This window comes from Gymnoscopelus microlampas (assembly GCF_963454915.1).
Source record: "Gymnoscopelus microlampas genome assembly, chromosome: 4".
Taxonomy (NCBI): Eukaryota; Metazoa; Chordata; class Actinopteri; order Myctophiformes; family Myctophidae; genus Gymnoscopelus; species Gymnoscopelus microlampas.
The window spans coordinates 25,349,103-25,370,855 of record NC_139941.1 but is presented as its reverse complement, the minus strand read 5'-3'; the positions used below and the strand labels follow the sequence as shown (position 1 = coordinate 25,370,855).

General features: G+C 40.9%; 1 protein-coding gene across 2 annotated transcripts in view; it reads right to left on the bottom strand.

Moving 5' to 3' along the window:
* Positions 1–21,381, bottom strand: part of fancc (FA complementation group C) — a 38,897-nt gene extending 17,516 nt beyond the window's left edge. For both annotated transcript variants that reach the window (XM_084054864.1, XM_084054865.1), the window contains exons 1-4: positions 21,268–21,381; positions 17,261–17,507; positions 6,786–6,873; positions 6,045–6,139 (exon numbers count right to left, since the gene is read on the bottom strand). In XM_084054864.1, the coding sequence (XP_083910990.1) occupies positions 6,045–6,139; positions 6,786–6,873; positions 17,261–17,464 (387 nt within the window). In that variant the 5' untranslated portion in view covers positions 17,465–17,507; positions 21,268–21,381. The remainder of the gene's footprint in view (positions 1–6,044; positions 6,140–6,785; positions 6,874–17,260; positions 17,508–21,267) is intronic.
* Positions 21,382–21,753: the final 372 nt, after the last annotated feature.

Here is a 21,753-nt window from a genome sequence, read left to right as displayed (position 1 = left end):
CGGCATATGAGAAACATCAAAAATGAACATTCTTCTATTAGGGGGGCCCTTGGTGTTTTAACAAGCATATTTCAGAAGGGGCCTCATCATACACTGATAAACTAGACTAATAAACCCAGCTGATTCTGGTCTGGGAATAACTAGTCATAATGAGGGAACAAAGAGAGTGGGCACCAGACTCCTACAGTAAGTAAGTCACAGCTTGGCCAAAACTTACAACAGTGGTTCTCAACATTTTTAAACCAATAAGACCGGGAACACATCTGTGTGTCATTTCATTGGCTATTCAAAAATAGCAGATATACAAGCTCATAGCGTGGCACCGAGTGGGGGGGGGGTCCCTGGAACAAAATATTTTGAGATGGGGTCCGCGGCCAAATACATATCATTTTGGGTGGTCCTTGACATAAAAAAGTGTGAGAACCACTGATTATAGCAACATACGTTTTTCTTTTTTTAACTGTAAATTTAGAATAATTTAGAACCCCCAGAAGCAAAGATTTGAGTTATAAATGTTCGCTTTAAAAAATATATATATTCAAAGATACACAAATTTTCACGATGTATCAAAAAAAAAAAGATCTACAAGCTCGTAGCACGGCACTCGGTCCCGCGCTATGAGCTTGTATATCTGCTATTTTTGAATAGCCAAAGTATAAAATAATGGTTAGAGTGGTTACACAGATGCGTTCCCGGTGTTAATGGGTTAAGATGTAGCAGCACAAATTTCCACTTTGAGGTGGAGAGAGCATCATCAGGGATGGATTTCACTAGATTTTAATGACGCTGAAGTAAATTACACAGATTTTCTGAAGAAAGGGTATGCCTGAGCTTTTTCCAGCGTGCAAGACTGGGCCCTTACACCTTCACTGAAGAACCGTGGTCTTGTAACGCAGGCCTCAAAGTTCCCGTAATATTACGAGTGAACATTTGGCAACCGATTCTCACATTAGGACTCACTCGCACTAGCGATGGAAAGTAAGTAACCGCAAAAGACCTATGGCTTAAAATCAGTACATTATCTTGAAGCTTTGAGACAAGTGGTAGCTTCTACAGTCATTCAATCATAAAGAACATGGATCCATTGGTTACAAAAGTTGAAAAGTGTGTCTACAAAGTCCAACAGTACCAGATGAGGCGTCACATCTCCAGTACACATCTGTTTCTGAAACTCCAATAAACCAACAACACAGAGAATTGCCACGCTGCAAAGAGCAGAATGAAAAGGACAAATCCCTTGCCGATTGCCGATAAAGAGAGAAAATCTGTGACATACAGTGAGATCGAGAAAGCAAAACAGAGAGATTGAGAGAAACAGAGGGGGAGAGGGAGAGAGAGGCTAGATGTGGTAAGAGGGAGAGACAGAGAAAACACAACGAAAATGAGAAGACAGCGAGGAGGGAACCAAAATCCCTAGGAGAGGAGTTCTGCAGTGCTGGTGGTGGGTCTCTGTGGTTTCTCTGGCCAGGCTCTACAGCACGCTAAGATGCTTACCCTCCACAACAACCCCAATCACTACCATGTGATCTCCCTCAAACCCTGCACATTCAGTACTTACAAAACCACTCACACTTATCCCACCCTGGGCAAGAAAGCACAGTGGGGCCGGGGACCAGAGAGAGAGAGAGAGAGAGGAGCGAGGGAAAGACTGTTTGAGGGAACGGCAGAGGGAGAATGGAACGCATCAGAACGGCCACATTTTGGAGGGAAAGAAAAGGGTGTGGTCAACAGGAATGGAATGGAGTATTGGTGAAGATAATTCAGGTCAAAAGCCATCTTTCCCTCTCCCCTTGAAAGAAGTAACCAAGCTGGGTTTTTTTGGGGGGCCTGGACATGCTGCTGGCATAAAAATTACCCCATCCATAAATCTAAAATTAAAACAGAAGATGTAAAAGAAAAAGAAAAGAAAAGTGGACTAGGCAGGACTTGCGCTGGTTTTGATGGGTGCCTCTGACTGCTGTTAACAATTACTAAAGCCATGATCGAATTCTCCCAAAACCAATAAAGGGCTCAAGTATAGCCTGGAACAGTTAAGACTGCAGAGACGCAAACCAAGAAAACATGGAGCCGAGTGAGGGGAAAGGGAAAGTAGAAAATATCACAGCTCATGTAGTCAACTGGGTTTAGAACCGAGTATGTACCCATTAACCTTGTCTCACTAGAAAACAAATATTCCAAAAATGTTATGTAAATCTTTTTCTAAAGGACTATGTAATTCACTCCTCAGTCATTTACTATACAAGTGTCATCGCTGTTTAAAATTTACTTAAGGAGGAGGGGAAAATAACGGTTGAGATTAGGGGTACAAGCAACAATATTAATCCAACTAATCAATTAAAATAATTGATTGGGGAGGAACTGAAATATACTGTATGTCGACAAAGTATAAAATAGGGCTTAGTGGTTAATCAGCCAAATCGATGTAGTCAATTATAAAAGAATACAAAACTAAAATAAATCCGACTTCAAGATTATTTGATTCATTGAAAAAGTAATCAATAGAATAATTGCTAAGAATATTATTGTCAAATAGTTGCAGCACTATAAGTTGATATGCATGTCAGTCAGTTGGGACCGTTAAAATGTTGGACCACACAGAGGGAATAAATGAGTTGAACCAGAGAGAACAATTTCACTGAATGCCGCTCTCACAAATAAAAAACTAAAGAGAGACAGACAGAGGAAATATGAGCTGAAACAGACGAAAAAACTAAACCAAAGAAATGATATGCTGAAACCCGGAAAAGCGCCACAGTGGCTCCCAGGCCCCGAGCCCTTTGCCCTGTGTGCACACATCAAAACCCCACTGTCCCTCAGCCCTCTAATATTACACCCCTACTTTTCTTTATCTGTCATCTCCTCCAGGATCACGCCATGTTACTGTGGCACTGTGTGGTCCCCCCCGCCCCAACTGCCATGGTAGGATGGAGGAAAACAAACCGAGCTGATCTGAAGACTAAAACTCGCACAGCCCTCAGCTATGCGGCTCAACCCAGCACCCATCAAACACAGCTAGAAGACTCAGATGTGGAGAGAGGGAGGCAGAGAAGAGTGCGGGAAGAGGAGGGGGTGGAGGGATGAGACCAAGAGCGGGAGGAAGAAGAAGCCGGGTGCTTTCACCACATCGCTCATAATTAAGAGAAGAAAAAATTAAGACATGGCTGCTGACGCAGTGTAGCGCGACAGAATGCGCATATCCTGCACATGAATGTACATGCGAACATTAGTAAGCACACAGACATGCAAACATATACGCACAGTGTTTAAATGCCACTTAACGCTAGACCATGAGCCCATTACGGCGGCAGCGAGACAACAATGCTGGGGAGATGGATCAGACAGGGCTAACAGAAAACAGGCTGCATTCTGCATTCCAGGACAAACGGCAACAACACAACAGAGACACGCAGGGACAGACGCAGAGACGGACCATCTCTAGCCTAAAACCATACAGCTGCCCTGTTCTCCCAGAATGCCTGAGCTGTGGCGAAGATGCTGCTTTTTGTGTGTGTGTGTGTGCTTCCCTCAATTCTTGTCATTTAGCAGAAACTGAAGACTTCTATGGAAAGGAGAGACGCAAGAGGAGTTGATTTTATTACGTTTGCCGTTTTGAACACTTTTATGCAGTGCCATAACGTATTCAAGTATATAAAGTACTTTTAGTTTAGGTCAGCCCCAAGCTCTGTCCGAGTCTGTGCCATACTGTATGTTATCCGTTGAGCTACACAGGGCACCCTGCAGCATCTTATGATGCCATACTTTTTTGGATGCTCGTCAAGGAACAATGTCATAGAACTGTTGGTACGAAAGAAAGCATTAAGCAATCATTAGTAAGGCAACATCTGGTTCATCTCAATGAGATTCAATGACATTTAGCGTTACAAACCCTCTGGTGCACCTTTCCTATGTCTGTCCAACGGGCCGCCACTCACATATCTCTTCTCTGACGCAGGCACGCGATGTGGAGCTGAGCAAGGCTATGGAAGACGAGGCTATGGAAGAATGTAATGTAACTACACACCATTCCCTCATCCCAGTACAACCCTACACACACACCCACACGCGTGCACACACACCCACACGACACCATACCACGCACACATGCACTCCACTTCCCCAGTTATAGGTCAAAGACCATCTGGCAAATTCAAAGTTTACTTTAAAGGCACTGTTTTAATTATCAAGACGTTTTATTAGATGAGAAATTAATCAAAAGAATACAAACACAAAGTTAATCTGGCAGAAACGTGAGCGCTCCATATTGTTTATCAAAAGCCATCTGTGTGAACCCTGTGAAAGTTTAAAATCCTCCTCTCTCGCTCTCTGTCCCTCTATTCTGTGCGTGTTAAAAACAGTAAATTCACACAGTGAGCAGTATCAACTAACGCTGGTAAAAAAGTCTTTCATCCGTTCTGTGGGTGACAACTGACACTGAAATAGTAAATAGTTTTAATTTGCGTTTCAAAATATGGTTTATGGCTTTGGGCAAGAGCTTTAGAGGTCCAGTCAAGGTCCTTAATCATCCATTTGCCATTGAAGCAGAGATACAGAGAGCTGGCAGGAGAAGTACCATTAAAGACCAATTAGACAGAAAATAACTTCAACAGCCTAAAAGGAGTCAAAGAGTGATTCTGTCAAGTTGTTGGGGTAGTGAAAGCAGAGTCCTACATCAAGGCTGTTTAGGCCTAATTAGCACATAAACTGCATAATGATGATATGATGTCGCTGTCGGGTAGAAACCTTGTATCTCCATATTTCAACTTTTAATGTTTTCTCGTAAATTAAGAGTGTCACACAAAACTAAAGAAAATAGCCGATGTGAGATTGTACTGTACATCAGCTATTTTTTGCGTTTCGTGAAAATGAAAGGGCATAAGTCTGTCTATAGGTTTTACAAATATTTAACCAATGACAATATATTAATAAGTGCTTGAAATAATAACTACAGTACATTAGACCTATTGGAACACTTAAGAGTAACGGTTTTGGACATACAAGTTTTCTACTCTATAGTGATGATGTGATGAATGCATGGAAGAGAGACATGAGTAGGGTTGTAATAGAGAAGCAGATAGAATGATGTCACTGCCAATATAATACGTAGGGAATTATGTTATCTCTCAATCTTGTAATCTCATAATATGAGATTCATTGTGCAATCTATTTGAGGTTTTTTTTTTCTTTCTTTCTTTCTTTTGGAAAGTATAAAATAGGGCTTAAGCAAAATGTTACAATGACGATTGATCTGTGTACAATGATCTGTGAATTGAGATCAGGATTTTAAAATATTAAAAGCAACAGAAAGTTGACATTTTAATTTGAAAAAAATGCTGTGTCGGATTTCGTAATATTATACAATGACAGAATTGCTTTGTTCGCTTTCGTTTATGTGCCAAAAGAGTAACTTTGAGACGTTTCACTGTGCAATGTAAGTCAATGAGGAGACTATTGAGGATATCTCTCCAATATTTGGATCATGGCATCAGGAAATCATGGCAAGGAAACTACCCAAGCCAAACCTCTAAAATGTCAGTTTAATGATTAAAACCAGTAAAAGAAAACAATAATTCCATATCACGATATTAGGATATCCAAAACCCCAGACAATATCTAGGCTCATACTGTACCACAATATTGATATACTGTAATAACAATATATTGCCCAGTCCATATTTCTTGTATAATCACTCTACAAAAAGTAATGAGAACTTGCCCCACTGTTTATAATAATGTCTCCAGTTCTTCTAGTAAAACACTTCCCATAATGCGCATATCCCTCTAATCGTCACTGTAAGTGAAGTATTCATAAGAGTGTTCATTGTTTTCTTTTTGTGTTTGTTTTTTGTACATTTTTTGCTTCGTAAAAAGAAAAAACACATGTTATGACAAAAAATGCTGACAAAAGATGAGTGAATGATGCATATGTATCCCATTTACTAGACCTTGTGAAAAAGCCAACCCTAATTGGACTCGAAATTTTACCCATCTATCATGACTCTAAATGAAAGGCGTATTAACAGAGATGGAGTATCTCCAGTCCATACCCTAATCCACTGGTTGGCCTTCCTCTCCACCGCATTGCTGGGTTCCTCAGAGTACAGACACCACATGCTCTGGAACAGCAGGCTGCGGCCCTCGGCTGGAAAACAACGCCACACAATTCACACACACTCAACAGATGTCAATCCTGTAGTCAAGAGAAACTGTCAATATGTTCACAGGTTGTGGCGGGGAGTTAGGACCAGGTTGACAGCCTGCTTGTTGAATGTCATTAATCTATCCTAAAGTGCAAAAGACATATTCACACCGTTGCCATTTTTGTTCTTATGTTCGTTTTGGCTCCATCCCCCCAGAGTATGATATAAGAGCAGAATGGCCACCATGTGAATAGGTCAATGGCCTTAATCCTTTAGGTTGCACTTAGGGCTGGGCAATATATATCGATGTTATATCAATACTGTGATATGTGATTAGATATCGTCTGGGATTTTTCGTTTTCGTTTTATGATAATATGATATATGTGTTGTTGTATTTTCCTGACTTTAATCACATCAGTCCTATTCATGTTCAGAATTAGCCAAAATAGACGATCTACAAGCTCACAATCTCAACACGTTGTGAGCTTATAGGTCTGCTATTTTAGCTATAAAGAAAATATTATCACCACTATATACCATATTATTATAATTACATCAATAGAGGTATTTGTTCAAAAATAGTGATATTAGATTCTGTCCGAATGGCCCAGCCCTAGCTGCCATCTCTATGCACCTCTTGAGCTCACCATCAGCAGTGACACAGGGGTTCCAACATAGTCTGCCCAGGAACTGGCCTAGGAACGGCAGCTTCGTCATGGCCTCTGTGGTGGAGCTCTAAGGGAGAAGGAGGCACAGGCATCCAGGTTCAGAATAATGTGCATTCAATAGCTGTTTTAAATATAAAATACATAAGTGACTCTGAGCATGCTTGCAGCATGACTGCTTAGGGGTGTCAAGTTGTCTCGGGGGCAGCAAGTTGTGAGGTGTGCAAAAGTTTACTCACTCTCTAAAGTTCAAGCAACATATATTTTTCAGGTACTTAAGTATCATAATATAGGTTAGGTATGTTTGAATGCAGAGTGCATTATGCACTACCTCATTACATGATATAGTTAGCAAAACACTAAATTCCATTTTGATATCTTTACCCTCTAAATAATGATAATTGGGTATTATTATAGATATCCTTTTCTTCCCCAAAACACAGTACATGTATGTGTTCAAAAGCTGTATTTCTGTGGACACACCCAGAACCACCCACTACTTTGACTACCCTAAAGTCTGTCCCATTTGCCAAATGTCACTGGGGGTCCCCAAATTATTTTGGGAGGTCCCCAGATGATTAATGTGCACCACTGTTTTCTCACTCAACAGTAAAAACAAAACAAAACATACAGTATAAGTGTATACAGGGCATCTACACATTTCTAAAGTTACAATGTATTAATGTATTCATGTTTTAATACCAAATTGGCCAAACTGAAATATTACGAAAGAAAGAGGCAAACATTGTGAAAATAGTCGGTTCTACAATATTTATCTGTAGAACCGAGTCAAACGAAATGAAATGCCTACAATTCTAAGTGTATGTCAGGGTGGGGGGGTCCCCAGTTCAAATATGATTATTTTGGGGGGGTCAAATATGATGAACACCCTCGCCCCCCCCCCCCCCCCTCCCCTCCCCTCTATTCTGTGCTCTGCAGTGTCAGTGAGTGGTTGAAGAAACGTTTTGTGTTTGAGTTACAAATAAAAGTGTTCCTATCAAATCATCATGACTTATCCTTGGTGCTTTTCTTTGACAATGGCTTCCCAGATTGTCCGTGCACAAGCTGTGGTAAGCTGCAGTACCAGAATCGGCCACCATGACTTTAGTGCTTCACTTCTCCCTCTCGGTTCTGGGGCCTTGGGGTCAACGGCCTAGGCCCATTCCCCGTCATGAACCACAGAAAATCACTATAACCACAGTGGAAAAGCACAGTGGATACCTCTCCGGCGTGGAGAGGTATCCACACCGGATACCGCTCTCCATGAGACACTAGAGCAGGGTAACCCCAGTACCTCCAGCCTTGTTTGGGTGCATGGGGGTTGTGTGGAGTGCATTGGACAAGGCAGGGACTTCCCAGCATGCCTTGGGGCGCACACACGTTTTTGATTATCGTTTTATTGTCACCGAATTAAGTTGTTTACCATAGGAATGTGTTGGGTGGGGAATTTATGTGTTGTATTGTGTTGTATTATAATTGATTTTATATGTGTCAGACCATGGGGGATAGGGATAAATGTGGGGAGCACCCCGCTCCATTCTGTGGTCAGCATTTGAGCTGGAGACACATTTCAAGTTAATGTTATAAAAGACTGTCTCTAATCCCTATCAAAAGTCGTCATGACTTCCTTTCTCCAGTGGTTTTATGTTCTATTAATCAATTAGCTTTGTGGATATAGACTGTTTTATGTGAATTTATGTCCCTTAAAATGTTTGGGTGAAGCTGACAAGATTTAGCATTTTTTTAAGAAAAGTGGCAGCAGTGTAGAAGCTAGTGCAGAAATGTGTCATTTTCTATAACCATAACGGTGCAAATAACCGACATGAAAATCTCTAAATAGAAATACAGTATTTAGCCTAGAATATGCGTGTCTCTATGATGGAGGACAGCATGGCAATGCAACTACTACTCTTCTATTGAGAAATATCTACCCTGGTGTCAGGTAGGGCACCTATGTCAATAAAAGTTATTTGAAACAGACAGCGCACCGTGGATACTAGATGTACCTAGATGTTGTAGTTCTGACATGGTTGCAATTACCTCCCTCTGTCGGGAAAAATGCCTGAGACGAGCAAGGAGTTAGTTACATAAAAGAAACACCCACACGAGTGTGATGCTTGAATAACCTTATTTCCCAAATTAAATGTCTACTTTTATTACAGTGGTTATAGTGAGATATACACGGAACAGAACAATGAGCGAAGGTGGTGAAGTTGATGGTGTGTGTGCGCCCTGGGTGAATGTGCTTTAACGCTGTGTGTGCGCGCGGGTGCGTGCGTGTCTTCAGGTCAACATCAAGAAGACACAAATAGTCCACCAACCAAGCTCTACCCAGACACCCACACCGGTCTTCTTCATTGACAACACCCCTCTGGAAACGGTACCAAACTTCCAAGTACTTCAGTAGCCTGCATCAACCTTGCCTCCGCCGCGTTTGGTCGCCTAAGGTCACATGTTTTCACCAACAAAAACCTGAAGGCATCAACCAAGGCAGCAGTGTACCAGGCAGTATGTGTGTCCACACTACTGTATGGCTCTGAAGCCTGGACACCATACAGACGGCACATAAGATCTCTGGAGGCCTATCACGTCCGCTGTCTGCGAAGGATCCTTGGCATCACATGGGAGCATCATATGACCTATGCAGAGATCTGTGAACGCAATAACTCATCCAGCATAGAGGTGATTCTGGCACGAAGACAGCTCCGCTGGCTAGGTCATGTGATCGGCCTCGTCTACCGCGACAGGTCCTCCTCTATAGCCAACTTCAATCTTGTTGGTATTTGTGTGATATGAAGACATTGGAATTAAAGACATTATCAATCACTATCAGTGGTCATTTGAGAAGGCCTGTGTTTTCAATTCCAAAAGTACTTCCAAGCTTAAAGGGATAGTTCACCGCAAAATTACCTTTTTTCCATCGATTAGTCACCCCATGGAGACTTGAATTCATGGATATTTTTTTAGTTTTTGTCGCATTCCTAAGCCAATAATTTCATAACCGGCAGCGGTTCCGGTAGGAGACACAAAGAGTCTCCTTTGTGTCTCCTACCGGAACTGCTGCCTACCGCTCCGCTGGTCATCAAATTATTGGCTTAGAATTGCGACAAAAACAAAAAAATATCCATGAATTCAAGTCTCCATGGGGTGACTAATTAATCGATAGAAAAAAAAAAATGTGGGTGAACTATCCCTATAACTACTACAGAAGAGAATCAGTTCATTGAAATGTCCACAGACGGTACAAGGGGCACATGTATGAAACACAGGCCCCACCGTCCCCCCAGCCAGAAAATGACTACTGTATGTCTAGACCACTATAGCCAATACTGATCGTGCAACTCAAGAAAAAAAAACGAATCCTTAGCCCATATCCCCACCCAACACAACAGTGGTCCCAAGGTTGATTCTTAGTCAGGGTGGTGGACCCCTGGTTCACAATCAGTGGAAAATCCCTGACATAGGGCATAAGTGGTTAAAAACAATGTCATTACTGTAAGTTTAGGATTTTCACAAAATTCTAAGAGCATCATTTATAATATGATTATTACTACTGTATATTTATATTGTGGAAGTAAGGGGGAAAAAAGAGAAAAGAAACTCTTAACCCATTCAATCCGGGAACGCATCTGTGTCATTTTAGATGTTAGCTATAACCATTATTTATGTTTATAGCACCGAGTGCCGTGCAGCAAGCTTGTAGATCTGCAATTTTTGAAAAATCGTGAATATCTTTGAATATATATTTTTTAAAGCAAACATTTGTAAAATATTTTCTTCCAGGGACCTCCAGAAACAAAGACTTGAGTTACAAATGTTCCCTTTAAAAATATATATTCAAAGGTTTGCACAAATGTTCACGATTTTTCAAAAATAGCAGATCTACAAGCTCAGCTCATTGAGCTTGTATATCTGCAATTTTTGAATAGCCAAAGAAATCTAAAACGACGCAAGATTCTTTACCGGTCTTAATGGGTTAACACGGGTCCAACTCATGGACACATCCAAGACGTCCAATAGACAAGTCGGAGAGTGTGAGGTTAGAGGACAAGTCAGAGAGCGTGATGTTCTCACCACAACTTCAGCAGTGAGCGAGCCGTACACAGAACAGATCAAAGAGGCGGAGGTGTTCCTAGATTGAGCTCTGTTTGGAGGTGCTATAAATTTTACAGCGTGTTTGTACGTGTGTGCCTAGTACCCCCACATGCGCCCATGTGTCTTGTTTACGCATACGTGCATGATGTATAGAATATTCAGCCCATAACAACAACAGACCATATCATACATCGCACCATTGGGCCAATTAAAAGTCTACACAGCAACAGCTTCGAGGCAGAAGCCCAAGCCCAGACCCCATCGAAAATCTGACATATGCCCGTTTTTAATTGAAGCAGTGTGCTATTGCTGAAACAAAGGAGATTCTGGCTGTTTCACTGCGGCATGCAGACCATGGAGGCTTTGGTGGTGGGAAGGCAGGATATGATAGGCAGCCATAAGAGACTCTTAAATGGCATAATGATCCCCGGGGCCAGGACCATCTGTTTGGAGTATGCAGATTAAAAATGTGTGAAATATTACTGGCATCTTCATGATGTGCTGTGAGTTTGCGCTGTCAAGAGGTAAATTGGGTCAGCGATAGAACAAATCAAGGAAAAATGTGAGGAAGAAGTTAAGACTACAGTTACAGTAGACAAAAATGTACAGTATAGGTATATTAGAGCACAACCGATAAATCGGTCTGGCCAATATATTGGCAAATACTGTATTATGCAGCCAATGTGCCCCAATTTTACCACTTTAAACCTGGCGTCCATATTTTGTGCATATTATTATAGGTAAAAGGCCAACAACTTTCAAAGATTTTCTAAAATAGCACATCTACAAGCTCACAATCACATCAGGATAGGCTTAAAACTTCAGTTTATGTATGTATAATATATTATGTATACTTGTTTGCTCGTTCAATGTGTTTTGACAAAATATCAGTCAAAAAAAGATTGTCAATCTGTGATCTAGGACTCCAAAATTGGGATCGGACGCAAAAATCTTGCATCGATTCGGTCGGGCTCTCTAGTATATGCATTGACTCCTCATTCTACATCAGGTCTAGAGGAAATGTGCTGTAGGAAAATAAACACATATCAATAAAGGGGTAGGATACGGCAACGACAATAAAGCAATGCATATTGCAATGTATAATAGCCTGGAGACAATGGCAGGCTTGGCCTGAGCCTACAGTATATACACTCACATCCAGCATCACAGAGCCTGACTGAGACTCATCCATGTGGATGAGATCATCAATAATGGGAAGCAGAATGGTAATGGAACAAGTAGTTTCTTTAGATGAGCCCTCGATGCATTCAACATGTTTCTCCCCCTGCCAGCACCGTCAACACCGTCTGGACTGTTCTGGACATTATCTAAACACTGGCCCTTCTCATCAATCTCATGTGGAAAAAGTTGTATGTGTATGTGTATGTGTATGTGTATGTGTATGTTTTTTTTTGTGTATGTGTATGTGTATGTGTATGTGTATGTGTATGTGTATGTGTATGTGTGCGTGTGCAGTGGTGGAAAGTAACGAAGTACATTTACTTAAGTACAATTTTGAGATATTTGTACTTTACTTGAGTATTTCCAATTTCCAATACTTTTACTTCTACTCCACTACATCTCAGAGGCAAATATTGTACTTTTACTCCACTACAATTATTTGAAAAGTTTAGTTACTAGTTACTTTGCAGATGTAAATTATGATGTTATAGAACATACATTAACCACTTTAGCCCTATTTTATACCTAGGCTATTTGAAAATAGCAGATCTACAAGCTCACAACGCGACGCGTTGTGAGCTTGTAGATCTGCTATTTTCAAATATTTAGTACTTTTACTTTTGGTACTTTAAGTACATTTTGATGCCAATACTTTTGTAATTTTACTCAAGTCAATTTTGAATTCTGGACTTTTACTTGTAACAGAGTGTTTTTATATTGCAGTATACTTAACTTACTTAAGTAAAGAATTTGAGTACTTTTTCCACCACTGTGCGTGTGTGCGTGTGTGCGTGTATGTGCCTGCGTGTGTGCGTGCATGCGTGTGTGTACAGTATGCGCGCCTTCATTGTACCTCATGCAATGGCGAATAAAATGTTCATTTACAATGAGAATTTTATGACCCTTTGGGACTATTGAAAAGTGCTGTATAGGCTCCAATACGAATGCGCCGTCACACAAGAAAACAATTATTTCTGACCACCAATGCCAAATCGGAATCAAAGGCTTGTCTCCACACGAAGTGTCCCCAGTAAAAAAAAAAAAAGAAAAGAAGCAGAGCGATGAGAGCATGTATGGTATATCTAGTCATGATTTGAGACAGGCGGCTCAGACAGAAGCAATTTATTATGTGGTGACCATGGGGAGGTAATGGGAGAGCTTTATAGGGGGAGCTTTTTATCATCAGTGACATTTTTGGACAAGCAAGACATGACAGTATCTCTGGTGAATACACAGTGTCAGAGAGTGAAGCCCGGTGCTTCAGAGAGGCAGCAGAGCTCAGTCTCTGAACGGCACTGAGCCATGATCGGAATAGCTGACATATTTAGTCCTAATTATGAACAACAAAGCGTCAGTGTGTCCATAAACTGGTAGCTAATGCTGAAGACCCCAACCATCTTGTGTACAGTATATCTCACATTAACCCATTAAGAGCGGGAACGCATCATTTTCAGATTTCTTTGGCTATTCAAAAAATAGCAGATATACAAGCTCATGAGCTTGTAGATCTGCCTTTTTTTATCGTGAAAAGTTGTGCAAATCTTTGAATATATATATAATTTTTTAAAGCGAACATTTGTGACTCAAATCTTTGCTTCTGGGGGGTCCCTGGAACCAAATATTTTGAGATGGTGGTCCACGGCCACCTAAAATGATATGTATTTGGCTGTGGACCCCCCAAGCCCCTCAAAATATGTTGTTCCGGGGACCGCCAGAAGCACAGATCGGAGTTAAAAGTGTTGGCAAACTAAAAAAGAAAAAAAATGGCCAAAGAAATCTTAAAATGACACAGATGCGTTCCCGGTCTTAATGGATTAAGCACTGCAGGATTTTCCAAATTATTCCTCTAGTGTTGCCATATCGCGGCAGTGCAGCCAGCAATCATGTTAAACGTTCAACTCAGAGCTCTACCGAGATAGAAACTTCCAGCTCTACTCCCAGGGTGCTATCCTGGTGTAAACCACAATTTAATATTAACTGGAATATATTTCATTTTACCTCGGGGCTAAAGCCACAATAAATTCATTAAGTCATCAAAGGATGTAAAACTGTTGCCAAAAAGTAGGTTATCCTCATTGCTCTTTTATGAGCCCACTGCCGGGAAAAAGGATTTTACTCCAATTAAACCATCCCTCTCTCTTTCCCACTCTCTGAACCCCCTCCTCCTCCTCCTTCTCCTCCTCCTCCTCCCTCTCACCCTTCCATCATGCTGCAGATATTGACGCCTCTGGGTGACATGTATGCCGAACAATGCTAGCAGACAAGCAGAAAGGGAGAGAATTAGTCGATGTCAGTGCTCATTGCACAGCCTAATAAAATACACGGAGAGCTGACAATTTATAGTATATTCACCCCTAAAAAGAGACATGGAGTTTTCATAGCTTGAAAATATCTGTTATGTATCTACCATCAACACAGTCATGGGACAGAATATAAATTAGGGTTAAGATAGAGACGAGAGAGACTATCTGAATGATTATAACCATCATTATGGACCGCAAGGGGAGCAGCTACTGAAAAACTGCTATCCATGTAATATCAACATAGAGGAGGATCCTATGGATAAAAACTAAACGTATAGAGAGAAATTGAGAGTGAGAGACAGAGAGAGAGAAAGAGAGAGAGAGACACTAATGGACAGGGTTGGGCGATATGACTTCAAATCAATATCACGATTATTTCAAACTTTTACCATAATTACGGTTACAGAACGATGAAAAAAAGGGAAAATAGCAGATATACAAGCTCACAACGCGTCACATTGCAAGGCATTGTGAGCTGGTAGGTCGGCTATTTTCACACCACCAATGTAACAAACTATAACACACGAATTAAGTGGTTAACCGATTTAGTCCATTATAAAGATCTATTAGAAATGTGTTGTGTTGATACGCCGATATACATATATATATATATAAGAAATTTAAATAATATATATTAAAAAACAAAGCCTGCTTCTCGATTATCAAGTCAGTTATTGGCTCTAAATGATGTCTCGATATTCGGTTAAAGGGATAGTTCACCCAGATTTTTTTTTTTTTGTCGCATTCCTAAGCCAATAATTTGATAACCAGCGGAACGGTAGGCAGCGGTTCCGGTAGGAGACACAAAGGAGACTCTTTGTGTCTAATCGATAATCTAATCGAAAAAAAGTCATTTTGGGGGTGAACTATCCCTTTAATTACCCAGCCCTACCAATAGATGAGAAAAATATGAAGAGGTATTGAAAAGAAAGATGGAGGGTGCATGACTGGAGAGAGCAGAGAGCGGTGTTAAATGCAGGCATGGCTTCTGTAACACTGGAGGCTCAGAGTCCCGCGCCCCCTGCTTCCCTCTGCCCCCCGTTCCCAAATTTGCTGGACTTGATGCTGGGATACATTAGGTTAGCGCTGGAGGTCCCCGTGCGGCTATTACCTGGCTAACTCAACACGGCAGCGCTGCCAAGACGGACACGCACGGCCTCTGCACAGCACAGAGCGGCCTCTGTTAGCACGACCCTGTCCGTGCCGCATGGACTGTTAATCCATTAAGACCGGGGAACGCATCCGTGTCATTTGAAAGACTTCTTCGGCTATTCAAAAATAGCAGATATACAAGGTCATAGCGCTATGAGCTTGTAGATCTGCTATTTTTTTTAAATCATGAAAATGTGTGCAAATCTTTGAATATATATATATTTTTTAAAGCGAAAATGTTTTACTCAAATATTTGCTTCTGGGGGTCCCTGGAACAATATTTTTTGAGATGGGGGTCCGTGGCCAAATACATATAATTTTGGGTGGTCCTTCACATGAAAAAAGTTCAAGAAACCACTGATATAGCAGCATACGTTTTTCAGAAAACATTTGTAAAATCCCCAGAAGCAAAGATTTGAGTTACAAATGTTTGCTTTAAAAATATATATACATTCAAAGATTTGCACACATTTTCATGATTTTTTGAATAGCCAAAGAAATCTGAAAATGAATTCCCGGTCTTAATGGGTTAATGTCCAGGTTTGAAGACGAGGCGAGTGAGCGAGAGAGTTGTGTGTGCGCACTGGGATTGCACTTAAGCTTTAGTGCATCATTAATCAGACGGCTGTTTGGCTCTGATCAGCCTAATTGATTAGAAGGAAGGCCTAATTGGTTTGATTAAGGCAGGTTGTTCACAACTTGCCGATAAACGGTCTTTTTGTGGAATGTGGGCCGTGTTTGCCGTCAAACCCATGGGGACATCTCGAAGACAAGATGCTCAGAGTGGTTTCCTATAACCACCCTTAGCAATGGAAGTTGGTGCCAACAGTTTCAATACAGATCAGAGGCAGTGGTGTAAAGTAACTAAGTAATTTACTCAAGTACTGTACAATACAAAATACAAAATACAAAAGTATTGTAAAATCTTTAGGTATTTTTTACTTTTTTCAGTATTTCCAATACTTTTACCCACTACATCTCAGAGGCAAATATTGCACTTTTTACTCCACTACAATTATTTGACAGCTTTAGTTACTTTGCAGAATTAGATTATTATCACAAAACATACATGAATCACTTCAGCCCTCTCTATATTTTGTCCATTTGAAAATAGCTGATCTACAAGCTCACAATGCGTCGCGATGCGACGCATTGTGAGCTTGTAGATCTGATATTTTCAAAAGATTCTTATACATTTTGAACTTGTGAAATCGGACATTCTGCACGATGAGTACTTTTGCGTTTGGTAAATTTTGATGCCAAGACTTTTATACTACTCAAGCATATTTTGAATTCAGGACTTTTACATGTAACAGAGTATTTCTATATCTAAATCTCAAGATTTCAATCTCGTCTAGCGAGACTTCCGGTGGGGCATAGTTGTGGTAACCGCTACATAGTGTTCTGTCAATATGAACGTCAGATCTAAAAAAAAAGAAAGAAAAAAAAGCTATCAAAATACACGACCTAGCGCAAGGCCCATAGGCGTGCGTTTTAGCTGTGGCGGATCCGGGATGTTTTTCTACTGTACCATTCATCCTAGGATATCATAACATCATAGAAAAGGTAAGAAAACCGTGGGGCAAAATTCCCCTTTAAGTAAAATAAATTGAGTACTTTTTCCACCACTAGTCATAGGGCACAAATCTTAGATGATAGAAATGTTTTTAATCTTACAGCTGTGATGAGAGAGAGCGCTAAATTAGTTTTATTGTGTTCACTCACCACATTATTGATGTGGGAGAGGAGGAGCTGGAGAAAACCCTTCAGTCTGCTGAGATGCAGGCAGGTATCTTTCTGGGTGTCCGGGCTTTCAGCCTGGCCCCAGAACACCACTTTGGCCAGCCAGAACTGCACCTCCTGGGCGTCGATCAGGGTCTCCTCCTCCGGCTGGGCCTGGGTTTGGAGCGGTGTCTGAGTCTGAGCCATGGGGCTGGATGTGGTGAGCTAACCTCAGGACCCACGACAAATCCTAGGTGATGGATGGATACAACGAAAGAAACCGGTATTGAAACATAGGCAGACACATTTCTTAACACAGATTTCATCAGGGTTACAGAATATTTTACCAGTGACTTCACCTTTACTTGTCTTTCAAAATTGGACTCACTAAATTATGGCTTAGCTTGTGACATTAGTGTATATCGGGCAGGATGAGCCGCAGTTATTTTAAGAGCTCCAACATTTTTTTTTTAGAGGCAAGCTATAGACGGTGCCTGGCCTGCATGTGTGGCCTCCCGCTGCCACAGAATTTGTCACCATCACCCTGTTTTCCCAATTTCTATGAAGGAGGGAAAATAAATGGATGCCGATTAAAGCAAAGTGGGTTAAGGGGCTGGTTCTGTAAAGTCTTAACCGCCACAAACCTCATGATGTGACTTTTAAGCTCAGGAGGATCAAGCAGCCACCTCTCAACACACTCTCTCATCAAGCCCTACTGAGAAATATAAACAGTGCATTCTTCACCTTTTATGATGATGGGGAGAAAATAGTGGGGGGCCATCTCACGGTAGTGTGTGTGAGGATGTTTTTGTGTCTGCATAAAGCCTGAGAATATAGTATGTGTGTGTGTGTGTGTGTGTGTGTGTGTGTGTGTGTGTGTGTGTGTGTGTGTGTGTGTGTGTGTGTGTGTGTGTGTGTGTGTGTGTGTGTGTGTGTGTGTGTGTGGCGTGTGTATTTGTTGTTTTTAGCCATAATGACAGGTCTGTGTGGGACACCACAGGGTTGTGTTTTACGATCACCTCGTTACAGACGACTTGTTTAATGTCTTGCCATCATCTCTGCTGGAAAGCCCCTATGGCTCACCGATGTGAATATATAAATACTCGTTTTTAGGAGGGAGAAGATGAAAAAAAAAAAAAAGCCCGACCAAATTAGGAACAAACGTCTCTTGTTGACTTGCGTTGGCAGATCAGTTTTCAGTACACCAGAGGTGGAACAGGACTGTAGCCTCATACTGTACACGCTCCCCTCTCTCCCCAATGCATGTACACACACAGATTATTACATGCACTCACGCACGCACGCACACACACACACATGCACAAGCTCAGGTGTTGGCCAAACACATTTTGGAGCGGGAACGAGATGTGACTGGCCAAATATTAACTTTGAAGATTTGTTAAGCTAAGCTTGTGTACTTTGGGTAAGGGGGAGTTTGCCCTTCCAATTATGGGATTGTTGACATTATTTCGGAATAATCAGATTGGTCAAACATCGCTTTCTACAAATCTGCTGCTACAGTTTGCTACAGTGTGTTAGCCCAGCCTACATCTGGGAGGAACTATGTGTAGGGCTTGTATCAACAGCTCATATCAGTAATGATGAAGTTTTCAAATTGATTTCAAGATTTTGGACTGAATTTGTCCTCAAAATAATATCAGTCAAAACATTTATAAATCGGTGGTCTAGGACATTTGGTTCTCAAACTTTTTCGTGCCAAGGACCCCCAAATTGATACATATTTGGCTGCGGAACCCCATCTAAAAAGGTTTTGTGCCAGGGACCCTACAAGAGAAGAGTTATGTAAAGAAATAATAATAATAATAATAATTAAAATGTTGATATTTTTCAAAAATGTTCCAAAATAGCAGATGTACAAGATCGCAGCATGGCACAAAGTGAAGCGCTGTGAGCTTGTAGATCTGCTATTTTTGAATAGCCAACATATAAATGGATAAAATGGTTATTATTATGATTGTGACACCGACGCTATATTAACTACTTTTGCTGGGGATCCCCTGGAACACCCTCAAGGACCCCTGGGGGTCCCCATACCCCACTTTGAAAACCAATGGTCTAGGACTCTCCAAAATCAAAATCAGGCATTGGTAGGACTCTAATGTCAAATCGAGCAAGTTAACTCAACCAAATGAAAGGTGCAATCGATTATCTGTACTGAGATGCAGAGATGGTATATTACTGAAAGGTTCGCATTAACAGGAAAATGTCCATAACTTGGTCATTAAATTTCAGGTAATCTCTTGCTATCACCACCTGGGAATACTATGTTGCTATTGTATAAAGAATTTGTCAAAAACAAACCACACTTGTCTCTCAAGAGTCTTAAGCAGCAGCAGTCCAACACAATCCTGTCTAATGATAGCAGACGTCACGTATTCCCTCTGCCAAACCAGATATTCATCACTGTCCAGTGTCCACACACACACACACACACGCGCGCACACGCACACAGTACATCAATGATCTCAATGTATACATGCAGCCAAAAGACTGTCAAGAGATGATTACTGACGAGCAGGCATTATGCACGCATCGCACACTCATGGACTGGGCATATTGACATTATATCGATATCATGGTATGAGACTAGTAGTTATTGTCTGGGATTTTGGATTTCTTTTTTCAGTTTTAAAGGATGCATTACAGTAATTTTCTGACGTCACCTGACTGTTTAGGTGTTCTATTATTTGCCTTTACCCACTTAGTTATTAATATACAGGCATTACTGATGATTGTTTATCAAAATCCTAATGTGTGTGAATATTTTGTGAAACCACCAATAGTCATCCCCACAATATCGGAACAATATCGATATCAAGACATTTGGTAAAAAATAGCAAGATATTTGGTTAATGTCGCCAAGCCCTTAAAAGCATCAATTTCACCATGTCTTGTATATTAGCCACGTTTAATTGAATAGAAAATCATTCGTCATCTTTGCGTTGATCAGAATGATCACCTACAGCAGGGGTCTTCAACAGGGGGTCCGGGACCCCTAGGGGGTCCTCAGAGTTACTACAGGGGGGCCGCCATTTTTTATATTGACCACTTGAACCATAGCATCTCTATTCTGAGGGGAACATTAGCCAAAAATAGCAGATCTACAAGCTCTCAACGCCTCGCGCTGCGAGGCGTTGTGAGCTTGTAGATCGGCTATTTTTCGGCAAAGAGATTTGGTGTAGAGGGGAAAGAGCAGACCAAGTACAGAGTGAAAGGTCAGTATTTAGGGTTTAAGTGGTTAAATGTCTGAAAATACACATTAACATGAATCCAACATCCAACACAGATGACAGTGCTGTCAAACAAGTCATTGAAGCTACTGTATCTATTAAATCTATGCAAAGATTTAATCTGCAACACAATGTTATACAATATGTGGTGTGTATGTGTGTGTGTGGGGCGGGGGGGGGGGGGGGGTCCCTGCTTCATCTATCTCTTAGCTACGGGGTCCTTGGCCTGAAAAACGTTGAAGACCCCTGACCTGACCTGCAGTTACGATGACATGTTAGGTGTAGTAACACAAATGAGCCACACGGTGCCAGTACTGGCAGCGCTCTAGCACCCAGCATCTAACTGTCCCAGACCCATTCATATTACATGAGAAGACAGGACACAGAGCGATCCATTTCTTTTGTTGAAAATTATGAAAAATATAATAAATTACTTTGAAATACATTTTATATTATGAAATTGTATATTGTATTATATTGCTGATAAAAAAGTTATGGAATTATGGCACATATAGACCTGCCAAAATGTGAATGCGATGGGTTACATACATGTTATTAACAACATAGATATTACATAATAAGTCCATGCTTAATGATCTTAATGATGTCTAACGTTATATATATACCACCCTAATCCATCAGACTAACCAAAACACAGGCAGAGTAACACTAAAAACAGATTATTCTTATACAAATAGACAAAAAGCTGTACTTGTCGCTCATTAGCGTAGACATCAAGTTATCTTGAATGTGAGCTACCTGTAACCATGACGTCCAGCCATTAAACCAGGAGATAGTGAGTAACCGTTCAACCAAAGCTCAACTTCGCTTCGTTTTGTCAAAACAAAACACTCAAAATCGTCTGAACTTCCCTCTTCTCAGACACTTCCGGGTACAGAAGAATGGCTGTGCATGCTGGGAATCCGAGTCCAATAGAGAAATGTAGTCGTAATGTACTGTTGGAGCCAGCCGTGGGTTAAATGTACATTTTCCTGTTATTTTTGACAGTGGTGTAAAGTAACTAAGTACATGTACTCAAGTACTGTACTTAAGTACAATTTTGAAGTATTTTTTAATTTACTGCAGCACTTCCAATTTTCAATACTTTGACTTTCCATTCCAACTACATCTCAAGTCCAAATATTACTCCACTCATTTTTTTTGGAAAACGTTCTTACTAGATTTTGATTATTACAAAACATAAATTAACCACTTCAGCACTTTATATACTTCTGCTATTTGAAA